The 12,187-nt window shown below is 41.5% G+C and overlaps 1 protein-coding gene across 2 annotated transcripts in view; it reads left to right on the top strand.

Annotated features, from left to right (window-relative positions):
- Positions 1–11,884, top strand: part of ITPK1 (inositol-tetrakisphosphate 1-kinase) — a 158,121-nt gene extending 146,237 nt beyond the window's left edge. For both annotated transcript variants that reach the window (XM_010583869.1, XM_010583868.1), the window contains one exon: positions 5,271–11,884. In XM_010583869.1, coding sequence (XP_010582171.1) covers positions 5,271–5,593 — 323 coding nt within the window. In that variant the 3' untranslated portion in view covers positions 5,594–11,884. The remainder of the gene's footprint in view (positions 1–5,270) is intronic.
- Positions 11,885–12,187: the final 303 nt, after the last annotated feature.

Below are 12,187 nucleotides of genomic sequence, written 5' to 3'. Positions count from 1 at the left end.
AGACATACACACGCTGTTAGATAGTTTGTTTAACCTGTCATTGAAGACTTTGAGTTTTCAATATGGCTGCAATATCTTTACATCTAGAGATCTTGCCCTGAGCCCCCAGTCTTCATAATCTTTCAGTTCAGGTCCTCAGTGCCACTACTGCCCTGGAATGCCTTGCCTGTCTGTCTCTACAGTGACTGGCTTTTAAAATTCCAGCCCTGCTATTCTCAGGTCACTTTGGAGCTTGGTTCTACCATATGGTGTTGATGCAATCTGCAGACCTATGAAAACAGTCTTCTGCCAAGAGCAGTGAAACAACCTAAATTGGGTGTCAGATGGAACCATATACCTTTTATAAATGGGATTATATTTCAGACACTGGGTCTTGAAGTCGGTGATGCAAAACATTCTTTTGCAGTCCTGCCTCCTGCATTTTGGTTTGGTGTTTTGGGTTTTTTGTTTTTTTCAAGTATTGTTTTGGATTTGGTACTTTGCACAGACTGAAATTCCCCTTTTCTTGAAATGTTGAAAAGTCCAGATTGGGGAACAACTAGTGGCAAACTGAACTATTTAAAGAGAAGTCTTCTTGTTGTGGCAGAAGTTCGCAGAACTGCCTTGAGCCTCATGGTCTGCTGTACTTCCACCCTAAGGCAATAGTTTTCGATATTCAGCCCAAGTCCTGTGTTTCAGTCTGCACAGTAATTGGTCTTTGAAGAGACATTGAATTAATAGAGTGGTTTAGTCCTTGCAGGATGTCTACATTGTGTCTCGCGCAGGATTTTTTTGGTGGTGAACGTGTGGGTAGTGAAGGTGGCTACTGGCTTTATCACCACGGGATAGGTTGAATACCAGTTGGAGAAGTCTAGAGGATAGCAGCAGGGACCAGACTCACAGAAGAGAGAAGGCTGGGAGTAGACAAAACCACCTTCAAATTTGTAAAAGGTAGCAGAACTGAGAGAGATGAGCTGCTCTCAAGGGCTGCTGAGGTCGTAGATGAAGCAATGGGGTAAAATACAACAGAAGAAAAGTTACATTTCAACACAGAATACTCTGTTGCCCAAAACCATGTTCAGCTCAGGCAGCTGCATTTCCCTCCAAGGGCCAGTATGATTAAAGGCTGAGTAGCTTCAAGGGCTGGCTTCACTGATGGAGCCAGTACCTTGCTAATGAGAAGTTCAAATTCAGCCCTGCTCGAAAGAGTCACTGATGGGCTGCATCAGCAGTGGGATCTCACTGTTCCTGGCTCAGCGCAGACCCAGGAGGCAGCTTTCCCTTGCTCCTCTTCCTCAAGTCATCCTATCCTGCAAGAGTTAGAGTAGAGCCAAAGTGGAGCCAAGCTGGACGCCTGAGGGACCTGCTACATTATCTCCGCACCACTGCTTTGGGGAAGGGAGGGGAAGAGGTGCCCTTTAAGGAGCATTCACAGCCTCTTTCATGGAGCTCAAGCTACGGCCTAGGGCCAGGCCTGACCAACTGCCCAGAGGCTTGGCTTCCTCGTGTGCTTTTTTGTTTACGAGGCTTGAAGCTCATTTGAACCTGCCACTCCATGCATGTCATCTTGAAATTAGTGTAATGTCAGAATTGAGAGCAGATGCACCTGTAGGAGGATGTTGTCTGTTATCTGCTCCATTAGCACCAGCAACTCTTTAAAGAGATTTTAAAGATAAATGTCTGAAAGGCCTATTGTGTCTCCTGTGCTGTGGGAAGCCACCAGGACTATATTTAGCAGTGGTTACCAGCTGAGATCTTTAATGGTAGGCACAGTCACTAGCATGTGGGTTTTATGTTTGTCTGACATTAGGTAATTGAGAGAAAAGGCTCAGCATAGCCTGCTGTCCTGTGGCCGTGGCTGCGTGCACCCAGCCTGAGCAGCAGCTTGTGTGCCTGTTCTGCAGCCTGTCACCAGTATAGGTGAACTGCTGGTTCTGTGTGCATATATGTGGTAGCTGGAAGCATCAGATCTGAACATGCACTTTGTATGTGTAAATATGCTGCCACAAATGCAGGACATAGGTCCGTTTCTGCCCAGGGAAAGAGGCAGAAAAGCAGAGAGTGTGCCAGATCAGGGAGAGTCTTCTAAAAATCAGGCAGATAGCATCTCTAATGCTAGCTTAAAAATGCTTGTAGGCACTTTTTGACTCCACAAAGCTCAGGGAGGCAGGTGCTTGTTTTCAGATGCCTTGCTGTGTGGATACCCTTCCTATCCCTGCTCAGCCAGAGGACTCTGGAGACTGTTTTCAACATAGCAAAATTCAGGCCTCTTCTAGACAGGCATTTCCAAAATGGTTTCAGTGGGCAGTGCTAGGATAGTACCTGCTGGAGCATGATTCATGCAACTTGTGCTTTGAGGTGTGCAAAACTTATATCCTCCCACTGATTCCTTGTGTGACATGAACCCCGAATTCACTGCCAGTAGTTTCTGAGGGTGTAATTTATTCTGCCCTTGATTTTGATATCATCACAGCATGGTAATGTCCCACAACTGCCTTTTTTGAGAGGCCTGCAGCAGCAGCCAGTGAACAGAGCAAGGCAATATCCACAGAGCTGGCAGCCTTCCCCAGGCATCCTGTGGGGACCAGAGCTGAGACACCCTGGTTCTCTTCCTCCCTTCCTCGTATTTCTTTTTTAGAAGTGTGTGAAGTTTCTTCTGAGTGACAAGGCAGAATTACTTGGGCCTTTCCACCCAGTGTGCAGAGGGCTTGCACAGACAAAGCCTGCCGGATACATACAGCTTCCTTACACTGTAACATCTGCTGATTTCAGGACTGAATAACTGGCCATCTTATTCCCATTAAATATTTAAAGTAACTTCTTTGTGAGTTTGCCAGGTGCCCTCAAACAAGGCTGGTTTGTTTTCAGTGAGCAGACACGAAACACTCTAGGGTACTATGGATCTCCTCTGTGAATATTAAAGCTGTTACTATGGAGATGGCTTATTCCCAGTGTGTTTGAAGCACTCTGAGTAGATTTGAAGGCTAATCCCAGGGCTTTTACATAAGCAAGAAAGCGTAACAAGCACCTCTGTCAAAGAGGTGGAGATCTTGTTCTGGCTCCCGTGACTGGCCATAAAGGTCCTAGTTGCCCCCTGTCGACCAATGGATTATCATGTTGGGGCACTGGGAAACTTGATGTTTTGAAATGGCCGATTTGTTTGGTGAATCTGTTTAAGGGCCTTTGAGAAAGGAAAAACTGGGAGCTGTTGTCTCACATTGCTGGTGTTTTGTGTGTCCTGTTAAGTACCTAGGAGAATTGTGACCAAGTGCAATAAAATCCAAAGCAATGTAGCAGCCTAAATAAGAGTTAATTGGTTAACATATGGGTTATAAATACACCATAAAATCACCACATTTATCTTAATGTGAAATTATGCTCTGTTGTGGTTTAACCCCAGCCAGCAACTAAGCATCAAGCAGCTGCTCACTCACTTCCCCCCCCACAGTGGGATGGGGGAGAGTCGGGGAAAAAAAAAAAAAGTAAAACTCATGGGTTGAGATAAGAACAATTTAATAGAACAGAAAAGAAGAAACTAATAATGATAATAGTAACACTAATAAAATGACAATAGTAATAATAAAAGGATTGGAATACGCAAGTCATGCACAATGCAATTGCTTATCACCCGCCGACCGACACCCAGTTAGTCCCCAAGCGGCAATCCCCCCCCCCTTTCCCCAGTTTATATACTAGATGGGATGTCACATGGTATGGAATACCCCTTTGACCAGTTTGGGTCAGCTGCCCTGGCTGTGTCCCCTCCCAACTTCTTGTGCCCCTCCAGCTTTCTCACTGGCTGGGCTTGAGAGGCTGAAAAATCCTTGACTTTAGACTAAACATTATTTAGCAACAACTGAAAACATCAGTGTTATCAACATTCTTCTCATACTGAACTCAAAACATAGCACTGTACCAGCTACTAGGAAGACAATTAACTCTATCCCAGCTGAAACCAGGACAGCTTTTACCTTATGTTTTTCATGAAGTTGGGCTTTTATTGCCTAAGAAAGTTGGTCTTTACAGGAGAATGGAGATTAGAATTTAATTATTTATGGATCTGAGGGCCTCTTCTGCCCTGTGATCACATCACTGAAAGTGTTTTAAAATGTGCATTTACTTTGTGGTCTCTGGGTTCTGCTCATGTGCTGCTGTGTGAATGCGTGCTATTCACATGGGACTTTTAAACTGTTATTTATTGCTTCAGTCTCCTATATAAATACCAGGTCACCTTCAGAATACTTTCACAGACATTTTAAAACAATCAGCCTATCCCATTAAATACACTGAATGTCATATGTCACCTCTAAATACTAAATCAAATTGATAACAATTTTAGGTAATGCAGTAGCAGTTAAGATCCATTTCAAGACATTGTGCTGATATGTTGCATGTCTGGTTCAATTTTAAAACGAATTCAATGATAAAACTGTGCCCGTACCAGAGTGTTTAAAATAGAGCCAGAAGCTCTGTACGCCTACTGCCGCCGTTTGTGTCACCAAAAATGTCATGTCTCCTGGTATTTGAGCAACTGTTTTAACCAGGAAACTTGTTAAACTCTGCATTGTAAATTGTCTGGAATCGCTTAACAGAACATGCAGAAAGCTGGTTTCAGTACTGAAATAAAAGATTGATGTGTCTACCAAATACTTTATCATTGATATATGTTTACTGTCCCTCGAGTGCTTTTTCAGACATTGCTCATAGCAGGGAACATGTTTTAAGTGCCAAGTTAGGTTAGATTAGATGAGCATCACATTGCCTCTTACACAGTGGGGAGCTGCCTTTTCTGCAGGGCATAAAGCCAGCCCCACTGTCCTCTGAGGTTTCCCTAACTGAGAGTATTGCTGGGCAAATACTAGAGAGGGTCCAGAGCCTCAAGGAAACTGCATTAGAGCTACTTCTGATAGTAAACCTGGAAACAGCATGGAAAAGATCAGCATTATACCACAGAGTTTGTGACTTAGGGAAAAACCTGGACTTGGCAACAAATGATAGAATATACCTAAAATTATGTATATGCATATATACTTGGGAGGAAAAAGAAAATCTGAAAGGTGACAGCTTTTCTCATTGAACAAAAGGATTTTTGTAGCAAGGGTCTCTGTTCCTCTTTATGTGAATCTGTTTGTGCAGTCACTCAGAATAATGTCATGGAAAAGAAGCCTTTTTATTATCACTGGAAGTGCAAGGATAACCCAAGAAATAAACTGGTAGAAGAAGCCTTTCAAAGAACTTATGAAAATGACTTAATTGCCTTTTTTTCTCTCCTTCATTTTTCCTCTTTTCAGGTTACGAGGGTGTTTCCGAATTTTTCACTGATCTCCTGAACCACATAGCTGCTGTCCTGCAGGGTCAGGCACCTGAGGTGACCCAACTAAACCGCAGCAAGCTCCTGGCAGAGCAGACCAGCGGGATCATGGACGAGCGGATATGCTGCGCTAGCACAGGCTGTCTCAGCGTCATGGGAAAAGACTCCTCCTGGATTGTGGAAAGCGAGACCAACAGCTCAGTAAAACTGCAACACCAGAGACTAGGCTGCAACTCAGCAGTGTCTCCCAGCTTCCAGCAGCACTGCGTCGCTACATTGGCAACAAAAGCTTCTTCTCAATAACTTGCCAATGCCATGGACTAAGAAAAAGCCACAGGGATACAAATTGTGGTCCCAGAACCAGATCAGGCTGTAACAATACAATTGTGAAAAATGAAAAAAAAACCAACACAAAAAAGCAAAATTAAAAAACCTTCCATTTGATGTAACCTGATAGGCTGATGAAATGGACTGAAAGGAGGAGGGCGAGAAAGTGATTCAGACCCATTTCATCAGATTCCAGTTGCAAATCTGTAGTGAGTTTACACACACGTGGGTTATAACACTAGTCCTTTCATTGTGGGAGGGTTGCTCTTTTATTTCTATTTTTCTTTGTAATCACTGGTGACCAGCATTTTAAAATCGGACCTCATGGTATCAAGAAGATAATAATGTTGAAATGCAGTATCTGAATGTAACAGTGCTAGAGATTTTTGCCTAAATATTCCCTGTTCCCTTTTTCCAGGTAGGCCATTGCAAAAGAAAGCTAAGACAACTTCAGTATCACTAAACCAAATCTCTTGAAACATTGATTAGTCAAGATGTTGACAGGTAGCTTGCTGTGAAGCTGCGGCACTTTGAGTAGGACAGCAGACTGGTTGTTCAGGGTGCAGAACCAAAGTGACCACCCCAGTTCCAGCTTTGCAGTTCTTCCCCCAGGCCTCATTGCTTCAGGCAAAAGCAGCTTCTAACCACTCTTGGCAACAGCAACACGTTTGATCCAGACAGGGTACCGATAGTTAGGTTGAGTGATGTAGTAGATTAAATATCATCCTTTCAATCATCTGCTAGTGGTGAAATCCTAGAAGAGTTAATGGAAGCAGCTCATCTCTTAGCAGAGAATTTAATTCTTCCTCCATTGCACTTGTGAGGACTCTGGGACAGCTCTGCAAAAAGGCTGGCAATCAGAGCTGTGCATTTTCCTTGGAGTAGTGCACCTGATCTGCGGATCCTAAGGGGTAACACAGTTGTTGCCTTCCACAGATCCATGCTGCTGTGCATTTTGTTTTTCTTTTGCAAATTAAATATAAGCAGAATTGTGTACCTTTGTATGAGGTAGAAGTACATGACAGCTCTAGCTTAGAGACCACATTATTTTGTTGCAAGCTGCCAGGTGAGGCTGTGTGGTAATTTACAATAGTGCTTAATACTAACTGTAAACTGTAGCACAGCCAAATTGTATCTCTTGATATACGCAGTAAACCTACAGCGTTCACCCTCTATTGCATCTTCTAGCATGGCAGCATCTTCTGCTGTTGAGAATTCCTGCAACTTTTGCTAATTCTGAACACTAAACTGGAAGTACCCAAGTCTGTCAGCGCTGAGAACAGAGACACTATTTTGGTAGACAGAGTGGCCTTCCCTTCCCCATATAAGCCCTAAAATACATTTAAGAGGGGTGGTGTTAAGAAAATTTCCTTAGTTAAGCTCCTAGCTTGCAGATATGGGAATTTCTGTCTTTCTATAGCAGGTATTTGTAAAGCATCCATCAGTGCAGCATTTAATACCAGTTTGTTTAGTATCATGTGTTAAATACCTACTCAAAAGGAAAGGATCTAGAGCTTAAAGCCCAGGTAGACCATGGAGAGAGGAGTAAACTGTATAAAAGATGTCACCACCCTACCTGATGGTACCAGTCCTGGAGGGGAAAAAGTTTTTAAGAGTGTTGTGTAGCAGATTTTTTGTGTAAACAATGGGTTTTACTTAGGAGAGATTGGGGTTGTTCCCAAAATACCATTCTTGGGAATTTCCTGTAGCCAGGATTGGATTTTTGAGGATGATGTAAGAAGAGAAGATTATTCCACCTCTGGAGGGGTTACTAATTTTAAGATACTTCTATAGGGACTGCAAGGACCTTATGAGTGTGGTATCTGTCAAATTCTAGGATGCGCATAAACGCAGCCAACTTCCTCGACTATTGCAGGCCAGTTCTGAGCGGGGCATGCTTCACAACCCTTCTGTGCTTTGAGGCTGCTGGATCCCATATTGTGTGCAGCTCGCACGTCTCGGGTGGTCGTGGTGTGAGTCAGATGTACATAGGTAAGGGTTTATAAAAGTATTAATGATAGACCAAACCTTTCGTAAAGCCATGACTAAAATAAAAGTGACATCTACAGTTTGAGGTTTGTTTTTGTTTGTTTAAAATAAAAAGTGTTTTTATGTTACATGTGTAACAAAAGATACCCTCAGGAAGGAACTTGCCAGTGCATATTTTTGTATGGTACTTTCTTGTAACCAGCTGGTGGAGTGTTTGTAGACTTGCCTTTTGCTCCCTTTATTACAATGGCTTAGGTTTTTTTTGGTTTTGTTTTTTTTTTTATTGGGTGGTGGGGAAGAAGCAATGATGTTAAAACTGGGTTAGTAAATCAAGACCTTTCAAACTAAGTATGTTTACATGAATCTGAGTGTTGGATCCAATGGAAATGTCTGTATGCTGTTTCCTAGTTAGAACATCAAATAAGAATTTTATTTTCCTGGCTGCCTTCTGAATTTTGGTTGGCCTATTTTGCACTGCTTTATTTCTCCAAAATAAACTACTGAAATATATTGTGCATTTTAAACTTGTTTACAAATGATTGTTAGAAGTTTATTTTGTAATTCTCTGAAGGCTTGCAGAAAAACTATATTTAAATATTACTCCAGACCTTGGCAGTAACTAGAAAACAAGTTTAGGTCACTGGTGTGATCAGTGACATTTTTCCCATAGTCTGTAATTTATTTTTTATTTATCAAATGTGTCAGTGTCACTTTAATTTACCAGGTGCAGATATGTAGGTACCTGTTGTGATGTGGCATTACAATAGAGTTTTCACATAAATTACCATGCAATTGCTGTACTACTATATTTCCTTGCAGAAATTATTATTATGGCTCTTATACTAGAATGTTGCTAAATCACAGGGGCAAATTGGGAGACCAACTTTTAAAAGCCAAAACTGTAAATTACCAAGTATCCAGACATACAATTACATTATTGCAAAACATTCGAGCATGTGTATGTTATTAAGCCTGTGCTAAAGTGCTTTTCTGAATTGCTGCCTCATTTGATAAGTTCAGGATAGTTTTGATTTAAGATAAGCTTCACAGTAAGTTAGTTAATATTCTGTAGTCTTGTCTTTTTTTGTAAAAGTAGAGGAGTCTAGTAGTATTGGACCATACCACAATGCCCTTGCTCTTAAAATTGCAGACAATCTGAGGGAGATTTTCCATAATGTGTGTTTGAATTCTGTTGTTATGGTTAGAAAAGGTTCTGCTGTGTTTTCAGAGGCATAGCTATTATCGCTGTGTTGATGGGAGCAATTATATTAAAATTATGTGGTCACCAGTTAGCTTTTTAGCGATCTATTTCTGTTCTGCTTCACTGTTAGAATTCCACAAGAACACCATTAGCTTACTGGAATTTCTCCAGGTTTTGTGTCAGCATGATGGAGGAGATGGGACTCTGGTTTCCACTGTAATTATGTAATTGGCGTCAGTAGGTGAAGATTTTTCCCTGTTGAAGAGAACCCGAGTGGTATTACTACTGCCTACGATGTAAAGCCATCACCATCCTCCTCCTCCACTAGCTGACTTTGCCACGTTATGCTTGGGTTTGTAATGACTGTACCAGAACATCCCCATCGTTACATGAAAACCAACGGCAGAAATGCAGCCTAACTAGGAGCATTGATGCTGACACTTGTGGTTTGTGTAACGCAGAACTACCACTGGGCCGATGCTGTTTTGCCTTTGGTTAACCACATGTCTGCCTATTCAACCTTTGTGCTGTAGGAGCCGACTGACCAGCCTGGTCGGTAGATAGGATGCACTGTTTTTATTAATACTGTTCCGACTGTTGGAATGATAAAGCTGTTTAATGATCTCCATCCTCAATGTGAGAATGTTTGTGCAGAGGAGGTCTGCAGCAGGTTGCTCAGATGGAAAACTACCAGTGTAATATGTTTTCGTTATAGATGAGTACAAATTAAGAACCCGACCCTGAGGCTTCATGAGGTAATGAGGATTGCTCAAGATAAAGCCTCAAGTTCTCCAGATTAACTGAGGGCCATATCCAGCCAGGGAACAACCAGGTGGAGTAGTGGGTATGTAACAGGCAGGATACAGTCCAAAGGCAACAGAATAAATGGGGCCAGAGGTGTTTGAATTGGCTGGCAAAAAAGAGCGAAACAAAGGAAAAATGCTTCTGTTGTTTCCATCCAATAAAAAAAAATCCAGGCTTATCAATTCTTAGACTAACACTGTTTTCCCAAAGTCTTTGCGTGGCAGCAGTGTCAAGCAAGTCAGGCTTTTTCACACTAGCTTGCAGCCTTGCCTTCCACAGCTGTGCAGAAAATCTTGGATTTTGGTTTTTTTTAGTGAATAGAGTCTATTTTGAGTTTGTAGCAGTCTCCCCATGTGCACACTTGCAGGAGTTCACTTGCATTACCCTGCTAATTTTCTTTTCCTCTCTCCTTTTCAGTAGGAGATGTATTGATTTCTGTATTCAGTATACAATTACTTTATGGTGTTGCAACTGTGTGTTTTGTAATTAGGAGTATGTGAAAATGCTTTGTGTAGATTAAAATATTTCCTTTAATATAATCTCTTGCTTTCATAGATAAACAGACACGCCATTGCAGATCACATTGCTGATTTTATTTGTAATATTGCTTTAATATCTATTTCAGAGGAATGTAACCTCCAGAAAAGTACTTTCCACATCTTCACTACCTTTCCTTTCCCTGTTCACTGTCTGTGGGTCCAGGCCATCAACACTTGAGCTTTTGACTGGATGGGGTTTAGATCCTCCATGGTTTCTGTCATGGTTACATGGCCCCAAAAATAATTAAAGATGGTTGAAGTCTGAGAGGATCCAGGTATGAAAGGAGATGTTGGAGCGATTCCTCAGCAACACAAGCATGGTCGCATCTGCAGCAAGCAATGGGAATTGTTCTTGCTGTGTGCGTGTAGGTGGGTGTTGGGGTCTGGTCCACCCCTGCTGCTGGGGCAGTTTTCCTGTGGAAATAAAAAATCCACTGTAAGAAAATGTCCTCTATCTGTGATGCAGAAGGAGGGCGAGGAGAGGTAGGGCTTGGGAGTAAAATCCTTGCCAGTGGACATCATGATACCAGTGGTCCAGAATTTCACTCCTACATTTTTAATAGCAATCTGGGGAGATGTTTTCTTTCTCTCCACCTTTCTTACCCTGAATCCACTGGGGCTGATGCTAGCAGATGCCTGTGGGCCACATGAGCTCCTTAGCAGGTGCCTTTGCCCACCATGCCATGAGTTTGCAGAAGGCTCCCTATGTGTTGGGAAGTTTTTGTTGATGGCCTGGAAATCTTCTGAAACTCCAGAAATGGCTGAAACAGGGAATGGAGTTCATGAAAATCAGGTCTTCCTCTTCCATCATTTTTAAGGAAACCCACATTTTATTTCCTCCTTTGTTCTTTACACAGTAGTTTTTTAGATATAAATTATTTTAACATTTTTTGTGTGAAAAGTCATATATTCATATATAAAGTTATTAAAAGGTTGAGTATATGCTGAGTATAAAATAGTGAATTCTTTGTTTCAGCCCCTAAAAATGAGTTGTTTATCCTCTTGTAAAGTCAGTGCTGTAAAAAAAAATTATTAAAAATAAAAGATGTATTAGATTTATCTTTTATTATTTATTTCTGATTCAGTATTTGATACGGCTTGTGTATACCCTTGTGAGAGCCACATACTAAAATGCAGTTGTTCTTAAAATGGAGTAACAACAATTCCTTGGGATCCCAATGATTTTGAGAAAACTGTCCCTCTGGGTGTGACTAGTGTTGGATATTCTCCTTCACTCTCCAGCATTGCTCCCTACCTAAGCATGGCTGAATCTGGGGGACCATTTCGTGTGCGTGCTAGGTTTTACAAGTTCATTGATATCTGTGTTCAAATTCAGCTGTACAGTGTTAACAAGTGTCTTGTGATTCGCTTCAGCCTGGTTCACTGTTATTTCTGAAACATAATTCCCATTTTGTACTTAAATTTATATAGAATTACATAAACCCTTAAAAGACCATGGCTTACTGTAAAAACCAAAAATACTTGCTATTTGGCATCGTCAATTGCATGACTGATCAGATCTGACAATGAAGATGGTGCTTTCATTTAACAGCATTGATTTCAAGGGTAATATATTCATTTTCTTTTCATTTGCCAAGCACCTATTTTTGGACAATGTTTTGGTTTCAACAGTAAAGCAATATGCAGTAGGTATTGTGGCATTCTTTCTGTAATTGTTTTGAAGACAGAATTGTCCCTTTCCAACACCTAATAAAAATAAATGCCTTATAACAAGTTCTACTTTGCTTTCTCTTTATGAGCAGATAGGGCAGCGAGGTGAGCAGCTCATTGGGGGAAGCCCCTTTTCATGAGAATTTGGTTTTCACATCCTTCCCCAGTGCAGTTGTTAGCAGTTACTTTGGACCTCCTTGTACCAGCAAGATTTGGTTTGATTTCTTTTCTAACACTGCTGGGAAGTCAGCTGTTTTTACCTTACTATGTAACATGGCTAAACATCACTGGGATTTAGGCTACTGCTGTACTTAAACATTTATTCCTAGCATAGGCTTCTGGGCTGATTCTTCCTTCATCATCCTG

This window comes from Haliaeetus leucocephalus, unplaced genomic scaffold, assembly GCF_000737465.1.
Source record: "Haliaeetus leucocephalus isolate CR32 unplaced genomic scaffold, Haliaeetus_leucocephalus-4.0 Scaffold932, whole genome shotgun sequence".
Classification (NCBI taxonomy): domain Eukaryota; kingdom Metazoa; phylum Chordata; class Aves; order Accipitriformes; family Accipitridae; genus Haliaeetus; species Haliaeetus leucocephalus.
Note: the sequence above shows the minus strand (reverse complement) of the source record. Positions and strands in the feature narration are given on the sequence as shown.